Source organism: Vicugna pacos, chromosome 16, assembly GCF_048564905.1.
Source record: "Vicugna pacos chromosome 16, VicPac4, whole genome shotgun sequence".
Taxonomy (NCBI): domain Eukaryota; kingdom Metazoa; phylum Chordata; class Mammalia; order Artiodactyla; family Camelidae; genus Vicugna; species Vicugna pacos.
In genome coordinates, this window is record NC_133002.1 from 58,353,255 (window position 1) to 58,370,421 (window position 17,167).

Below are 17,167 nucleotides of genomic sequence, written 5' to 3' on the forward strand. Positions count from 1 at the left end.
TCTCGGACACGGGCCTCCCGGGCCCTAGGATTCTTCAGGGCTCCATTGTCAGATGCAACTGGTTTTTACTTGTTTTCCAAGAGACAACAAGACCCCAAGTAGTTTCTCAGGGGAGCAGACTGCCTTCTCACAAAAGCATTTAAAGAAAAGTGGGCCTGCCCCCTCCCTTCCCTTATTCTTAGCTGGCCTGTTAGGTGGGTGTGAACACACACTCTAGTGGGCTCTCTGTATGGGTCTCAGAGGAGCAGAGCTGAAACGATGGTCTTATCTCACCTCCCACACCAGCCTGTGCAGGCTCAGAGCTTTAGTGACTCAACCAAGGTCACACAACTTGACAGACAGCTGAGCCTCAGGCTCCTACTCCCAACATGTGGGCCCTCCCTCTACCCCAGGCAGGTCTGGGGCCCCATTCATCTAAGCCCTGCTGTCAAGAGCAGCTGCTTGGCTTCAGCCTGCACCCCTGGGAGGCCCCCAGCTCACAGTGCTCCCATGAGAGTGCCAGGCTCCTGTGCTGGGCAGTGACCACAGAACCTGATGTATCTGGTAGGGTTTTGTCCGAAGCTTTTGGCCAAAATACCAGTGATGCCAGTTGCCCCAGCCCTTGCTGCCGCATCAGTTACCTCCCTGCTCTGTAACGTAGGGGAGCTGGGGTGGGCCAGGCCCCAGGGTCAGGGCAGCGCAAGGTCTCCTGAACGCTGAGGTGAAGGTTTGCACGGCCTGACCGTAACCTGGGCCCCACTGCAGTCCAACAGTATGTTTTCTAGCAGGACAATGGATTATTTATTTTTTTATTTTTGCTAAGAAAGTTTCTAGGTGGCAAGGACTGTCCCAAGGAGGTGTCCTCAGCAGACACAGCTCGCCAAACTGTCCTTCGTGTTTTCGCCCTTCTGTGCCAGCTTCCAGCCCCACTGCTCACCAGTTCTCACTCCCTTCACAGCTAGAAGGCCCCTGGCTCTAGGCTCCTTAGCCCAGGCGGGTGCTGGCAGCCCCCGCAGGAGAGGACCCCAGCTTCCTTGATTATGGTTGCTGAAGAACAGGCCCAAGGAGCCTGGCCCCCAGCCCCAGTGGCTGGACTAGTCCTGCCAGAAGACGGAGGGCTGAGACCCTGCTCTGCTAAAGCAGCTTTTCCCTAAAAGGTAGCAGGGGCAAGGCGTGCAGACAGCTGTCTCCCTTCCCCCGAGGCTGGATTTGGCAGAGAATGCTGAGGCCAGGGCTGAGGTGGGGGGAGCATAAATACTGCGAATGGGGCCCCATCACAGTGGACCCCAATTCTGGCAACAGGAGCCCCATATGCTGGGGCTCCTCAGACTTCAGGGCCCTTACAGAGTGTTAGACCAGACAGGAGGGCAACACTGGGATGGGGAGAACCCAGGCTTCCCAGGAAAGCCCGTCCCTACTGGGGCCCAACCTCCACTGCTACGGCCCTGGCCGCAGGGCGTGCTGGGAGGCCTGCTTGGCGCGCTGCCGTCGCAGCCTCACCAGCGCCTGGGCCTCGCGGTCGCCCCTCCGGCTCTCCAGCAGCTGCAGGATTGGGTCCCCTGCGAAGAGAGGCATTTGGGGGGTCAGGGAGGGGAAGAGGCAGTGCCTGCGGAGTGGCAAGAGCTACAGCATTGTCCCATTCTCCAGAAACTAGCAACGGACCCACACCAGCCAAGCTCACAAGACAGCCTGACAGACAAGACAGGCTCGCCACCCCCGGCGCAGCCGCGCTGGTCCCAGGCACTTGGACCCAGCTGCAGAGCAAGAGGCTGAGATGCAGCTCAAGTTAGGATTATTGCCTTTTCATATGAGAACCTTAGCCTAGCTAGTTAACCACTTTGTGCCTCAGTTTACTCATCTGTAGATTAGAACACCACTGCTTGCCCCACTGAGGGGTTGTGAGGACTGAAAGAGTTCTAAGTGTCAAGGGTTTAGGACTGACCCGACATCAGTGCTCAAACACAAGACAGACGTACACCTCACACCAAGCTTGGGGAGTGCTCTGTACAGATGCACCCCCGGGCAGAGAGATGGCCCCTCTCCCCAGGAAAACTTGGTGACCTTCCCCGAACAGGGAGAGGCACATTCACATACACTTGGCCTGGCTTACATATCCCTGGTCCCTCGATCAGATGCAACACAAGCCACAGGTTCCACCTCCAAGGAGGCTTTCCTCTGACCCCAACTTCAGCTCCCTGGGGGTCCCTGAGCCTTCACAGGCTGCCTCTCTCCTGCATCCCCAGTGCTGGGTCAGGCACCCCCCTGCCAAGCCTCACAGCCTCTGCCCTGCCCTAGGGCCCAGGCCTACCGTTGGGTGCAGGATAGGTGAGGGGCAGGCGGGTCTGAGGCACCTCACCAGGCTCCTCAGTCCCCGTCAGGCCCGGCACCGCCTGCAGCGGCAGGAAGGCCTCCCCTTCCAGGTCGTCGGCCCCCAGGGTGTCATGGTCCAGCACCGTGAGCATGAGGCACGCCCCGTCCTTCTGGCATGGCTCCACAGGCACCAGGCTGGGCAGGGGACAGAGTTGGGCTCAGCTGCCTGCCCCACACACTGCCACTGCCACCTGCCCTCACACGGGCTCACCCCTGGTTCTTGAGGACAGGCCAGGGCTGGGAGAAGGGCCACAGACAGGTGGGATTAGGTTTGCAAAGTCAGCTCTCACTCAGCCTGGTGTATCTGGGCCACATGCTATGATGCCTGCTGTGACTGTGGGCTGATGCTTTAAACCAGGGGGCCCTGTGTACCCGGGCCTGTCTGTCTTGGGGAACAGAGGACCTCAGGGCCAGGAAGCCTCTCAGTCAAACATGTGGGAAGAGTCTTCCCCCAACAACAGTCCCGCAAGGGAGCAGGTTTGAGGCCTGTGCCAACAAACTCTTGTCCCAAGGGCCCCCTCCCTGGAACCCAGTCATCTCGGGGGAGCCCCTTGGCCCCAAAAGGGAGGACGAGCGGCGGGTCCAGGGTGGGGGAAGAGCGGCGAGCATGGGGACCACTCACAATTCAAAGGTCTCATCGAACAGTGGGTGAAGGTCCTTCTTGTGCTTTTGCGTCTCCCGGGGGGCCAGCTCAGGAAACTCATGCCTGGGCTCCAAGGTCAGCTGGACAAAGGGGTCGCTGGAGCCTGGCAAATGGCCGGCGAGGGGCCTTGGCTAAGGATATCCAGTTGCCACTCCCTGCAACTGCGCCCCGCTTGGCAGCACCAGCCCCTCCCAGTAACCCCGAGGAAGCGCCCAGTGCCTCTGCTAGAAAGGACTCACGGGACCAGAAGAGGGCAGCCTCCACTCACCGTTGGAGTCCAGGGGCAGCAGGCTGGAGGCACTGAGCAGCTCCACACGCAGCTTCTGCTCAGAGGCACGGTAGGAGGCCTTGACCGTGATGGCCCCAAGCTCCTCTGAGGTGGTTTCTGCCTGGGGGTGGGGCGCAGGGGCAGCGTCAGCTGGGGCAGAGTGGGCGGGCGGGGCTCTGGGTGCAGTGAGCGCGGCGTGGCTGAGGGAGCCTCACCTGCTGCTGGATGCGGCTGCAGAAGTACTTCTGGATGAGCTCCCGGCTGGAGGCCGCCTGCAGCTCCAGGTCCCTCTGCAGAGCCTGGGGATGGGGCACAGCTGAGGGGTCACCAGAACTGACACACTCAGCCACAGCCCAGTGCTGCCCTTCAGAAGCTGGCAACCAAGGGGGGAGACGTCCATTTGCTGGGGAAAGCACTGGGCTCTGTGGGACCAAAGGCAGGACTGCCTGCACGGACAGGGTGCGCTTCACAGATGTCTCACAGCCGCCCCCGCCCTCCCCTCTCCCCACCCCTGCCCACCGTGTTCAGAAGAAACAAATGGTTTAATGCTCTGCTGTTGCCATCTTAACTTTTTCAATTATTATTTTTTAAAGGGGCCCACATTTTCAATTTGTGCTGGGCTCTATAAATGATATAGCTGGTCTCTGACACAGGTGAGCACAGGAAAGCAGGTTCTCCATGCCACCAGCTCACCAAAAGGCCCCTACCTGGAAGGTGGCCGTGTGCAGGGCCTCGGGCAGCAGGCCACAGCCCTCAGCGTAGAAGGAGATCTCCAGGTTCTAGAGGGTAAGACATCAGAGGTGACCCCAGGCACTCTCCCACCAGGGTTGTCATTGTTGTCACTGTGTTATTACCTGTAGTGCAATCTTCAGCCTGCTAGAGGCCAGGGGGCAGCTCCGCTGGGAGGCAGCCACCTCTGACAGCACCGTGAGCGTGTGGGTCCAGAGCAGGGTCAGAAGGCTGGGGTGAGGAGCAGAGGGATGCCAGACATAGGACAGGGGGACAGAAGAGGAGGCGGAGATGCTCTTGAGGAAGAGGGGCCTCATCGGACCCAGGCCCACCCCCAACACACACCACTCCCGCCCCCAGCTCCTCCCCATCCCCACACCAGGGGTACTGGGCCCGGGCTGCAGGCAGGCAGGCAGGGGAGGGAGGGAGGGCTGGTCTCCTGAGGGAAGGAGGGCAGGGGACGGGGCAGACAGGCTCAGTCCTAGGCAACATGTCTCCCAACCTAGTGAAGAAGTCTTCTCAGTAGGATTAACAAACCCCAAGAAGCGAAGGGGCAGAAGGGGCAAGGGCTGTGGTCCCCTAGTGACAGAATTATAAGTCAGGATGGGAGCGGCCAAAACGAATAGGGTCTCGGCACACAGCAGGGATAAGCACATAAAACCTGTAGTAACAATCAAGCCACAGTTCATCCTAGTAACTCCTCATGTAACTGAGATGCCACTTGTCAGAGGCAGGCAGGTAAGTACAAAAACGTGTGCTGCGTGATTAAGAATAGGGACAGTCTAACTACAAAAAAAGAGAATTATAGGCCAATATCACTGATGAACATAGACGCCAAAATCCTCACCAAAATTTTAGCAAATAGAATCCAACAACACATAAAAAAGATTATACATCATGACCAAGTGGGGTTCATCCCAGGGACACAAGGCTGGTTCAACATACGCAAATCAGTCAATGTAATACATCACATCAACAAGAGAAAGGACAAAAACCACATGATCATCTCAATCGATGCAGAAAAAGCATTTGATAAAATTCAACACCCATTTATGATAAAAACTCTCGCCAAAGTGGGTATAGAGGGAACATATCTCAACATAATTAAAGCTATATATGACAAACCTATAGCCAGCATAGTTCTCAACAGTGAAAAACTCAAAAGCTTCCCACTAAAATCTGGGACAAGACAAGGATGCCCACTATCACCACTCCTATTCAACATAGTCCTGGAAGTCCTAGCCACAGCAATCAGGCAAGAGAAAGAAATAAAAGGGATCCAAATTGGAAAAGAAGAGGTAAAAGTGTCATTATATGCTGACGACATGTTACTATATATAGAAAACCCTAAAAGGTCCACAAAAAAGCTACTAGAGCTGATCGAAGAATTCAGCAAGGTAGCAGGTTACAAAATTAATGTTCAAAAATCAGTTGCCTTTCTTTACACTAACAATAAATCAACAGAAAAAGAAAGTAAAGAAACAATCCCCTTTAAAATAGCACCCAAAGTAATAAAATATCTGGGAATAAATCTAACCAAGGAGGCAAAAGAATTATACACAGAAAACTATAAACCATTGATGAAGGAAATTAAAGAAGACTTTAAAAAATGGAAAGATATTCCATGCTCTTGGATTGGAAGAATCAATATTGTTAAAATGGTCACACTGCCCAAGGCAATCTACAGATTTAATGCAATCCCTATCCAATTACCCAGGACATATTTCACAGAACTAGAACAAATCATAATAAAATTTATATGGAACCATCAAAGACCTAGAACTGCTAAAGCATTACTGAAGAGAAAGAAAGAGGCTGGAGGAATAACTCTCCCAGACTTCAGACAATACTATAGAGCTACAGTCATCAAGACAGCATGGTATTGGTACCAAAACAGACATATAGACCAATGGAACAGAATAGAGAGCCCAGAAATGAACCCACAAACTTTTGGTCAACTCATCTTTGACAAAGGAGGCAAGAATATACAATGGAATAAAGACAGTCTCTTCAGCAAATGGTGTTGGGAAAACTGGACAGCAGCGTGTAAAACAATGAAGCTAGAACACACCCTTACACCATATACAAAAATCAACTCAAAATGGATTAAAGACTTAAACATAAGACAAGATACAATAAACCTCCTAAAGGAAAACATAGGCAAAACATTATCTGACATACATTTCAAAAATTTTCTCCTAGAAGAAATAAAAGCAAGAATAAACAAATGGGACCTAATGAAACTTACAAGCTTCTGCAGAGCAAAGGAAACCAGAAATAAAACAAGAAGAAAACCTACGGAATGGGAGAAAATTTTTGCAAGTGAAACCGACAAAGGCTTGATCTCCAAAATATATAAGCAGCTCATACGACTCAATAAGAAAAAAATAAACAACCCAATCCAAAAATGGGCAGAAGACCTAAACAAGCAATTCTCCAAGGAAGACATACAAATGATCAAAAAGCACATGAAAAAATGTTCAGTATCACTAATTATCAGAGAAATGCAAATCAAAACTACAATGAGGTATCACCTCACACCAGTCAGAATGGCCGTCATTCAAAAATCCAAAAATGACAAATGCTGGAGAGGCTGTGGAGAAAGGGGAACCCTCCTACACTGCTGGTGGGAATGCAGTTTGGTGCAGCCACTATGGAAAACAGTGTGGAGATTCCTCAAAAGACTAGGAATAGACTTACCATATGACCCAGGAATCCCACTCCTGGGCTTGTACCCAGAAGGAAATCTACTTCAGGATGACACCTGCACCCCAATGTTCATAGCAGCACTATTTACAATAGCCAAAACATGGAAACAGCCTAAATGTCCATCAACAGGTGACTGGATAAAGAAGATGTGGTATATTTATACAATGGAATACTACTCAGCCATAAAAACCGACAACATAATGCCATTTGCAGCAACATGGATGCTCCTGGAGAATGTCATTCTAAGTGAAGTAAGCCAGAAAGAGAAAGAAAAATACCATATGAGATCGCTCATATATGGAATCTAAAAAACAAAAACAAACAAACAAACAAAAACAAAGCATAAATACCGGACAGAAATAGACTCATGGACAGAGAATACAGACTTGTGGTTACTGGGGGGGGTAGAGGATGGGAAGGGATAGACTGGGATTTCAAAATTGTAGAATAGATAAACAAGACTACACTGTATAGCACAGGGAAATCTACACAAAATGTTATGATAAATCACAGAGAAAAAAATGTGACAATGAGTGTGTATATGTCCATGAATGACTGAAAAATTGTGCTGAACACTGGAATTTGACACAACACTGTAAAATGATTATGAATCAATAAAAAATGTAAAAAAAAAAAGAATAGGGACAGTCTAGAAAAAAGAAAAGAGAGAAAAAAAGAGAAAAAAAAAAGAACAGGGACGGTCTATGTTAGAGGCAGTTAATTTAGTCAAGTGTAATGAGCACTGAAGTGTCCATCATGCACCAGACACTGTTCTAACAGTTTCTGAGGAAGTGGTTCGTAAAGCTCCTATCTTAGTGGAGATTAAGCTCTTTTGTGTGAAAGTCAGAGCTGAACAAACGGCATACTCTGGCCTAGCAAATAAAGAAGGTGGGCTCCCGCGGCCCCGCTGCCCCAGTGGGAGTGGAGTAGAACTCTGGCCGGGGCCTGCAGCCTTCTGGGGCCCAGAGCCCACATGGTGGCCCTGTCATCAGGGGTCATCGTCACTGCCACCATTCTCATGGCAGCTCGCAGTCATCGACCACTTCCTTTGTAGCAGGCACTGCTCTCAGCACTTCAAGTGACTCATTTAGTCCTCATCAGAGGCCAGAACTACGATCATCTGCACAGAAACCTTGAGGAATCTGCTCCAGGCCACCCACCAAGCAGCCAGCAGTGAAGCTGGAGTCTGAATCCAGGTTATTCAGAGCCCAAGCCCTTGACCTCTACCCTCTGCTGCCCAGTGTGTTGGGCCCTGCTTTAAGAGAGACCCTAACTAAAAGGTGCCCTGGATGGTGGGAGAGAAATAGCAGCTGCCTATAATGTTAGGGAGGGCAGAGCTGCAGTCTCCCAGAGACGGCTCAGGGCTAAGAGAGAGAGGACAGGCAGGTTTCAGCTCAGCCTCTGGTGAAATGGACAGGCTTCTGAGGTCATCAGCACCCTGTCCCTGGGAGTGAGAATCTGAGAGGCTGGTAGCATCCCCCCAACCCAAGGATGGATGCTGAGGCCGGGAAGAAGGGGTGGGTGGGAGGAGAAGTGGAGCAGGTGGGGCACTGCGGGGCAGGTGGGGCACCGTGGGGCAGGAGGCTGCTGCAGACCTGCTGAAGTTCTCCTTCACCAAGTTGGTGTTCATGTAGTGGAGCTCCACCTCCAGGAACTTCATCAGGGGCAGAATGGCCTGGGGAGAGGTGGCAGCACATCTGGCTCTGGCCCATTCTGGTCCCACCCCTACCTCCTTGCCCTGACCAGGGGAGGAAACAGGGCCAGGAGCTTCTGTGAGCATCTTTGGAATGTCTGAGGAGCTGACCCCTGCCAGGCATGGATCTGCCTCAGGGCCTTTGCCCATGCTGTCCCCTCCTGGAGCAATTCTCATGGCTCCTCCTGCTTCCTTTAGATCTTGACTCAGCGGTCACCCTCGGACTAAGGCCTTCTCTGGCCACTATCTAAAAACACAGCCCTCTCACCCTTTCCACTCCCTTGCGTGTTTAATTTTTCTCTTTAGTGGTTATGATTATCTAACATACCATATGTGTATGTATGTACATATATAAGTTCATATACACATATATGTTCATACACACACACATATTCGTATAGTTCCAGTTACAGCTATAGTTCTAGTTACATATACTTAGCTCTTTTTCCACATCCCCTACTAGAATGTAAACTCTAGGAAGGCAGGGGTTTTTGTCACGGGTATTCATTGATATAAACCCTCAGCGTCTAAATCAATGCCTGAAACAAAGTAGATGCTTAAAAAGTTGATTAATTTACCAGTAACATTCTTCCAAACAATCAAAGGTGTACATCGCTATGCCCGCTGACAGAGGAGGAAACTGAAATCACCTGGCCTGTGTAACCGGGACAGCTATGCTAGCAGGCAGCTGAGAAGGATGCAGGCCCAGGTCTGCTTGGCTGCAAAGCCCAAGCCTCCCCCAGTGCAGCCCCCACACCGACTATCAGTGCTGGGAGAGGCCGTGGAGTGACCCAACTCTACCCTCTTAGCATCCAAGGAGGAAACCAAGGCTCAGGAGGGAACATTTCTTGCCTAAGTCTGGGGGACTTGTCTCTGACACCCCATGGCCCTCAGCCCCCTGCCCACCCTAAGCCCCTTGGCAATCTGAGACCCACAGAGCTGGCAAAGGTCAGCGAGCAGGGAGGGCCACTCACATCCTCAGGCAGGACGGACTCCTTGATGCCCACGAGTTTCTGGATGTGCTTGGCAATGCCCACCTCCAGCTGGAGACACAAAATGGTAGGAAGGAAGCCAGGGTGTGAGTCAAGAGTCAGGAGAGGTTGTTTAGGGCTTGAGTTCAGGTTCAGGCAGAAGAGGAGGCTAGATATTGGCCCAAGTCCCACTGAGGGGACTACAGGATGAGCATGGGTGGGGTGGGGTCACTGTGGTTCAAACCGGGTACCTGCTCGGCCAAGGTCCGGACGCCAGTGCGGATCTCGTGGCCCAGCCCAGCCAGTGCGCCCTGCAGCTGGGCGTGCAGCGTGTTCTGCAGCTGCCCCTCCTCCAGCACAGCACCCACGCGCTGCTCCAGCGCCTCCCATGCCAGCTGGGTGGGCAGTTTGCCAATCACCAGCCGCAGCTGCTCCATGTCATTCACCACCACACACAGCTGCAGGCAGGCACGGGCACAAGGATGCAGAGCTTCCTGAACAGTGCCAGGACTGCAGGCTGCATCCCACCCCGGCCTGGCCCCAGCCCCCAGCTCTGGCCCTCACCATGTTGGCCGCCTGGCCTTGGTCCTTCTGGCCTGCAGAGAGCTCACGGGCCCGGGCTTTTATAAGGCTGCAGTACACCAGGGCCAGCCGACAGGTGTCCTGGGATAGGGAGGGAATGACCATTGGAGGGGGGTCCCAGGAGTGGCCAATAGGGGAGGCACAGAAATCTCAGTTTCTTGGGGGATTTAGGACATAGGCCTTTGCAGGCTGCTAGGGTGAGAACTTGGCAGAAGTGGTGGGGTGGGAACGAGGCTGCACCTCCACGAACTTGACAGTGATCATGAAGGCCTCCTCTGGGTCGGGCCAGTCCAGCTGCCGGGCAGTGTGGCTGATCTGGGCAAAGCAGGTGGACAGATCCACAGCTGATGTGCTATGCTTGGTCAATTCACCCAGGGGCACCAGCTGGGAGATGGGGGAGAATGCAGAAAGGAGGGCTCAGGGCTTGCCAAATCCATGCCCCTCCCTCCCTCCTTCCATCCTCAAGCATCCAGAGCCCCTACCACCAGCAAGCACAGAGCTGGGCAGGGGGCTGCAAGGTGAACAAGCCAGGCTCTGCCCAGCCCCCAACACCAGGCTGCAAGGATCAGCCTGTAAAGGGAACCCATAGTTTACCCCGAGTATAACAGGAGGCCGTGGTTTGCACACAACTGGCCTCAAGAGGACCACTTAAGGCCAGTCACCCTCTTCTGCACACTCTAAAGGTCCCGCAGAGCCCCAGGCCACATTCCCAAAGCTGGGATTCCGCCCCTAGTCCAGGCCCCACCTCGTCCATCTGTACAGCACGCTGCACCCGCGCCAGGGCCACACTATACGTCTTCTGCAGCCAGGAGGGGATGGCTAGCTGGAACCAGCGGTGGAAGCCATCCAGGGCCAGAACTCCATCCCTAGGGAGAGCCAGGGTCAGTCTGGGGAAGGCCGGGGCCCCTGCAGGCTGCAGGCCCTTCCCTCCCCACAGCAGGCCTGCTGCCCACCTCTCTGTGGGGACAGGGCCCAGCTGGCAGAGCTCCTTGACACTGATGTAGAGCTGGAACAGACTCTCGCCCACCTCTGGGGACATGGAGTTGCCCACTGCCGCCGTGTGGTCCTGCACCCGCTTGGCCACCTGCGAAGGGAAGGCGTGGTGGGCGGAGCTCCAGAGCCAGTGCAGAGGGCGAGGCCTGGAGAGCTGAGCGCCTGGGGAGCCTCACCAGCCACTGCAGCTCCAGGAAGGCCAAGGAGAAGAGGTCGATCTTGAGGACACTGGAGGAAAGGCAGCAGGCATGACCTGGCTGCACACACCGGGGTTCCTCTGGTCCCCACTGTGAGCCCCTGCCGTACTGCCTCCCAACCCGGCCTCCTGCTCACTTAAGGAAGATCTTGTTCCACGTGCGCTGGCACTGGTGTAGGTCACCAGTGATGTCCTGTACCAGGCTCAGCAAGGCCTGGCCCGCCTCCAGCATACCCTGGCAGGGACAGAGGTGAGCTGCGCAGGGCTTCGAGGGGCAGGCAGCTACCCCCTCCCACCACCCAGCACCTTGCCCCAGCCTCCCCCTCACCTGCACCATGGGCTGATGGTGCTGCTGCTTCAGGTGGAACCATTCAACCGTGCCAGCCTGCGGGCAGAGAGTCAGTGAGCAGGGAGGGTTGCCAGGCCCAGGCACTTGCCCTCTCCACCCATAGCGTGGGCACCATACCCGCAGCGCCTCGGTCACCAGGCGGGGCAGTGGGGTGCTGCTGGGGCACAGTTCTCCAAAGGCCTTCATCTTGCACATCTGCACCAGGACCCTGTGGGGACAGAAAGCCGTGTCCAAGATGCCTATTGCCCCAGAGCCCCCACTCACTCCTCCAAGCAGGCTTCCACACCCCGGAGGTGCCCCAGCTGCTCCCCTGTCCCTGACCCCACCGACCTAAGGAGAGACTGCAGGCGGGCTGGGGAGTCGGAGACGGAGAGGGGGAAGACAGACCGGAACCTCCGGATGAGGGAGAGGCCATAGGCCAGCAGGGAGTTGAACGAGGTGGCCAGCTCCTCCAGCTGCAGGGCCAGGAAGATGCCATGAGGTGGGAGCTGCTGTCACCCCCTGAGCCCCACTGGCCCCGCACCCCAGCCCCACCTCAGCCCACCTGCTCTTCCTTGAGCCGGCCCTGGATCCACTGGTACTCAATGCTGGTGATGGGTTTCAGGAGGCAGCTGCTGGGGAACTCCAGGCTCTGGTAGAGACGGCTGTAGGCCAGCCACTGCCTGTGGCAGACAGGAAGCCCTCAGCCCGGCCAGGTGGGGGCAGACACAGCGCCTCCCCCTGCTCCACAGCCTCCTGGGGATCCTATCAACCCGCAGAGGCTGAAAACCAGTGATTGAAGGTAACCCCGCGCTGGGACATGACGGCCACTTGCACTACCTTCTGGGGCCCTACAGGCAAACGAGGTCCTCACCATCAGCACTTGCGCCAGTCTCCAGCCTCACCTACATCCCCTCAGCTATCTAGGAATACCCACCTGCCCACAGTCCTACAAGCTGCCCTCCTCCGCCAGCCTCCTTTCGACCCCCTACTCAAATCCAACTGTCAGCCAGGCCCAGGGCAGCATCCACTCTCACGCCTCCTCCTGGCAGCCCCCTAGGCTGCACCCCTACTTCTCCTGGGCATTGAACTCCTGTGTGCCATTCCCAAAATTCCCATAACCTAACGTGGCTCTGGGGACGTGACAGGCCCTCACCACAGATTCAGGAGCGTCAGAGCACAGATTTGTTTGATGGCCCTGGAAACTGGGCCCAGGGTGGCAAACTCAGGTGCCCAGGACTCAGGTGATGTCAGGGAGTGAAGTGATGGATGGAGGAGGTCGCACTACTCTGCTCTGACCGACTGCAGCCCTGCAGTTCCAGGACTAATATATCGCGAGACGCTGGAGATGTGAATCCACAAGGCAAAGCGCCAGATTTTTAAAAGCTGGCAAGTGACTCAAAACTTAAAACCCACAGTTTGGGCCCCAAACAGAAATCTCTTGAGGATTAGACTTTGGGCTGTCAGCTTGGAGGAGGGCAGGCAGGGAGGGAGAGGGTGGTTCAGCACAGACAGCCCTCAGGTGCTCTGGCTGGGCCATGCACTCACGCCATGGACCGGTGGAAGTCAGACAGGTCCTTCTGCGTGGCATGGAGGAAGAGGATGGTGGCAGCCTGTGGACTCAGCAACCCATCCCAGGAGGTACTGCCTGCCTAGAGGGACAGGTAGAAGGGTGTCAAGACCTGGCAGGCAGACCCTGGCCCTGCCCAGCCCTAGGAGGGCACTACCTGGTGCTGGGTGACCTCGTGGGACACGAGCTGCTGCAGCAGGTGGAGGTGCACTGTGTAGCTGGGCTGGGAGCGGCTGGCCGCAGTGGCTCTCTGCAGGGGGGCCAGCATGGCTGTGAACAGAGGACCCCACGCCCAGTGCAGCCCATCCTCCCAACCCAGCCGGGCCACCTACCCGCTTGTGAATGAACTGGAACTGGAGGTGGCACTGACCGCGGTCTGGGTACGTTTCCGTGCAAGGCTCCAGAGGGTACCATTGATCCTCCCGGCAGCGCAGGTCCTGGGAGGCCAGGCAGGCAGGAGATGCCCAAGCCCAGGAGCAACAGGAGCCTCACACAGTCAGGGGCAGGGGAGGCAATGGGAGGCAGACCCCCGGCTCTGCTTGGTGCAGAACTGGAACCACTTCCTTGGACCCCTCATAACCCCCTTTCTGCCTCTCTCCTGGGAACCTTTCCCTATCCGACTCACCTGTAGTCTCAAAACCACGTTCCCCAGAAAGTCGTCCTGGCCTTTGTCCTTCCGAGCCTCCTTAAAGATCCTGTTCCAGGCAGGGTCCCATGAGGGAGATGAGACATGAGCCTGAAGGGGTCAGGCTGGGATCCAGCCTCCATCTGCAGATCCTGCAGCCCAGCACCAGTGCGCATGTGCCGGGGAGGACAGAGGGGACCCAGCCCCTTCCCAGGAATCCCCTAGCTCTCACCTTCGCAGCCCATGCAGATCTGTGAGCTCCCCGAGCTTCTGTCTGACAGACTCCACGGAGTCCAGGTCCCTGGTGGGGCAAAGGCTTGAGCGAGAGGCAAGGAGGGTGTTCTGGGGTCCCCTGACCCCTTTAGGAGGAACCTCTGCAACCCTCACCCCCAATCCCCTCCTCTTCCCCACCCCTACGGGCAGGACACGCCCCTCACCACATGTCCAGATGAAAGCTGGCATTGCTTATGTCCTCAAACTCTCTGTAGGGAGAAAAGGGCATGGCTGAGGGTCTTGGAGGGCTAGATTCCCTGACCAGGCCACAGTCTACCCATCCCTGAGCCTGTCCTCCAAAGCTGCCATCTCCCTTATCACCCACTGTCAAGTCTTAGTCCCTCCCTACAGACTCCTCCACCCCTCCCAGCTGCACCTCGTCCTCCTTTAAGGTAAGGTTTCACGCTACCCCCCAGATCAAACCAGATGTGTCTGATGCCACTGTTCTGTCCAGTCTGGCCTCCTGTCTGTCCCCCCTGCTTTGGGAGCAGGCTCCTTCTCCGGGCAAGCCAAGCCCCTCCCCTGAGCCAGGAGTCCTATTGACTCCCACCACCCGGAGTAGTCCCAGACGACCAGAAGAGGCGAGGGCTAGGTTAGGGCCACGTACAGGATGAAGGTCTCGTTCCAGACGGGGTTGAGTGTCTGGGTGATGACCTGGGTGCGGTGGGTCTGCTCCTCCGGGATGGTGTGTCTCACCACAGCCTTCTGCTGACGCCGGGGCCCAGGGCTGCCCCCCGGCACGCCCACCCCCTGTTCGATGCCCAGCAGGCAGTAGGGGTCACTAAACCCTAGGGAGGACGGGGAGGATGAGGCAGCCAGGGCTGGGCTCCCACGGAGAGTCCTTATTGCCCGCTACCCAGGGCAGTGGGGAGAGCCTCTCCCCATCCCAGCAGCTCCGAGGTGAGCCCCAGGGGATGTTTAGGAGATGGGAGCTCCCACCAAGAGGTCTGGGGCAGGCTGTGATGGGGAGAGGAGGAAGCCAGGAAGAAGGCCCTCAGGGCCCCCTGTCACTTACTCACCACTGACATCCTTGCCCAGAATGCCCTTGGCTTGTTTCACTGTCGCCTTCAGACAAAATATTGGCTTCTGGAGGGACGAGAGGTGGGGCCTGAGTCTCAGAGGCAGCTGGACTTCCCAGTCCCCGTCCTTGCCCAGGACGGCCCTGGCAGGCTTACCTCGAGCTGCCGGACCTGCTGCAGCATCTGCTGGTGCTCCTCAGGCTCCATGTGGAAGGCCTGGCCGGGTAGGAACATGGGAAGCTTGGGACACAGGATGGGAGTGGCCAGGCCAGGAAGAGAAGACTGCAAAGGCCAGGCTGCAGGAAGGCGGGTGGGGTGGGGGCTGGGCTCACCTCCTGCAGGTATCGCAGCAGCTCCGAGGACTCCACCACATGGTTGGGCTCAGGCTGACCCAGGCGGTGCAGGACAGTGTAGAGCGCTTCCTCGTAGAGCAGGGCCCGCTGAGACAACAGCAGGGTCACCTCGGGAACCCCCATCCACCCACAACAAGGTCTGAGCCCCACCAGCCACCCCTGGCACCCACAGCACATGCCCAAAGCTGGGACAAGGCATCCACACACACAGGGAAGGGAGGGGGTGAGGCCCAGCTGCTTCCCAGCACCGTTCTGTGCCCCCCCACCGCCCCAGCACTCCAATTCTTACCTCCTCAGGGGTTAAGTGGTGGGACGGAGGCTTGATCTGGGGAACAAGATAAAAAAAACGAAGTGTCTCAGAGGCCTGGACCAGGGCTTCTACGCCTGAATGGCTCCTCACAGCAGGACCAGGCTGAGGGCTGAGGGGGCCCCAGCATCCGGCCTCCAGTCCCACCAGTGCCGCACACCTGTTCCCACAGCAAGCCTTCTGGGAGTCCGGCCCCCGGGCCACCCTCCTTGTCCCCTGGCCTGCCACGGCTCAGGTCCATTGGTGCTCAGCTGCCCAGCAGCGTGAGCTCGCGGCACCACGGCCCCAACCTCCCTTCCTTCCCCAGAGGAAACAGCCCTGCTTATCGGCCGCCCCGCTCCACACCCCGGCGGCGGAAGTGAGGCCCAGCAGCAGAGGTGGGAGACGAGGGGTCATGCCAAGCAGGCCTAGGGGCTGCTCAGCTGATCCCCCAAAGACCAACCCACAGCAGGGACACTCCCAGCCTCAGGGAGCGGGTGACTTTGGAGTTGGAGGGGCAGAGGGTGGGGGAGGGGTGGGCTCAGATCCCAAGACCTGAGGCCCAGGGTGGCCCAGAGAAAACATGGCAGACCCCACCCTGCCAACCCAGAAAGCTCTGCCTGGGGGTTGGGGTGGGCACGGGAAGGGACCACATCCTTAGCAGCAGCCCACAGGAGGTGGGGCCCCATACCCAGAGATGGCAGAGCCCCACCCAGGCCCACTCTTCTCCCACTGAGGTCACTCCTACCTCCTGAGCCCTCAGGGGCAGAGGCTCCTGCACATCTCTGACCCTGCGGCGCCTTATCTTGATGGCCTGGCGCAAGAGGGGAGGGCGCCGCTGGGGGTGGGAGAAGAGCGTCGCCATGGTGGCCAGCTCTGCCCGTCCCCTCCGCCGTGCCGCTGGGTGAAGATAGCAAAACCACAGGATTAGGCAAGGAGCCCAGGGCTGCCACCCCGTCCCCAGGGAGGGGGAAGGAAGGGTGAGTCCAGGGAGGGTCAGGTCAGTGTTTCACCACCTCGGGGCCAGCTCCCAGGCCCCTGCACCTTCCTGCCTCCTGCTGGCCAGATACTGGATCCTGGGAGGAACTGGTCTGGGCTAGAGGCAGAAGGTAGACCCAGTGGGCGGGCCTGGCCCCACCCCACCCTCCCACAGAGGCCCTGGGTAGGCGCCCCCCCCCCCGCCCCGCGCTGCCCAGCAGGGGGCATCAGGGCAAGCAGGTAGCAGCCCTGCCCCATCCCAGGTGTGTGCCGGCTGGGCAGGGAACTGCGGGAAGCTGACCTAGCTGGTGGGGGGGTCTCACCCACAGCTGTCCCTGAACAGGCCCAAGACCCAGGATTGGCAGTGGTGGGCAGGGCAGTGTGCCAGCTCCAGAGAGGCGTCTCCCAGCAGCGCAGCAGTCAGCCAACTGCTCAACCTGCTCAGCCCTACAGGTGACATTCCACAAAGGTGACAGGGCCAGGCTGTGCCGGTCAGGAACGGCCCCACAGTCCCTGCCCCAAGGATGGTCAGGAAGGTACTCCCTTCAAGTGCCCTTGGAGTGGGTTTAGCCAACCCCAGGAGCTGCTGGGTGGGGCTGGCC

At 56.8% G+C, this 17,167-nt stretch overlaps 1 protein-coding gene across 5 annotated transcripts; it reads right to left on the reverse strand.

Moving 5' to 3' along the window:
• Nucleotides 1–774: 774 nt before the first annotated feature.
• Nucleotides 775–17,001, reverse strand: UNC13D (unc-13 homolog D). 5 transcript variants are annotated; one of them, XM_072939586.1, is made up of 33 exons: nucleotides 16,889–17,001; nucleotides 16,336–16,487; nucleotides 15,591–15,626; nucleotides 15,281–15,388; nucleotides 15,105–15,164; nucleotides 14,949–15,015; nucleotides 14,537–14,717; nucleotides 14,094–14,138; nucleotides 13,889–13,957; nucleotides 13,657–13,726; nucleotides 13,364–13,468; nucleotides 13,189–13,281; nucleotides 13,010–13,113; nucleotides 12,027–12,144; nucleotides 11,813–11,937; nucleotides 11,600–11,690; nucleotides 11,462–11,518; nucleotides 11,271–11,368; nucleotides 11,114–11,165; nucleotides 10,898–11,028; nucleotides 10,690–10,810; nucleotides 10,185–10,328; nucleotides 9,927–10,025; nucleotides 9,614–9,820; nucleotides 9,366–9,434; nucleotides 8,294–8,373; nucleotides 4,115–4,220; nucleotides 3,968–4,039; nucleotides 3,476–3,559; nucleotides 3,261–3,381; nucleotides 2,972–3,095; nucleotides 2,288–2,484; nucleotides 775–1,538 (listed from the first exon to the last, which is right to left on the reverse strand). In XM_072939586.1, exons 2-33 carry the CDS (start codon nucleotides 16,450–16,452, stop codon nucleotides 1,417–1,419), a joined length of 3,273 nt encoding a protein of 1,090 aa, XP_072795687.1. In that variant the 5' UTR covers nucleotides 16,453–16,487; nucleotides 16,889–17,001; the 3' UTR covers nucleotides 775–1,416. The 5 variants fall into 5 exon arrangements, 4 of the variants coding, with proteins under 4 accessions (XP_072795687.1, XP_072795689.1, XP_072795686.1 ...); XM_072939588.1 differs by having other exon boundaries at nucleotides 16,867–16,984; XM_072939585.1 differs by lacking the exon at nucleotides 16,889–17,001 and adding an exon at nucleotides 16,604–16,661.
• Between the last annotated feature and the right edge of the window lie 166 nt (nucleotides 17,002–17,167).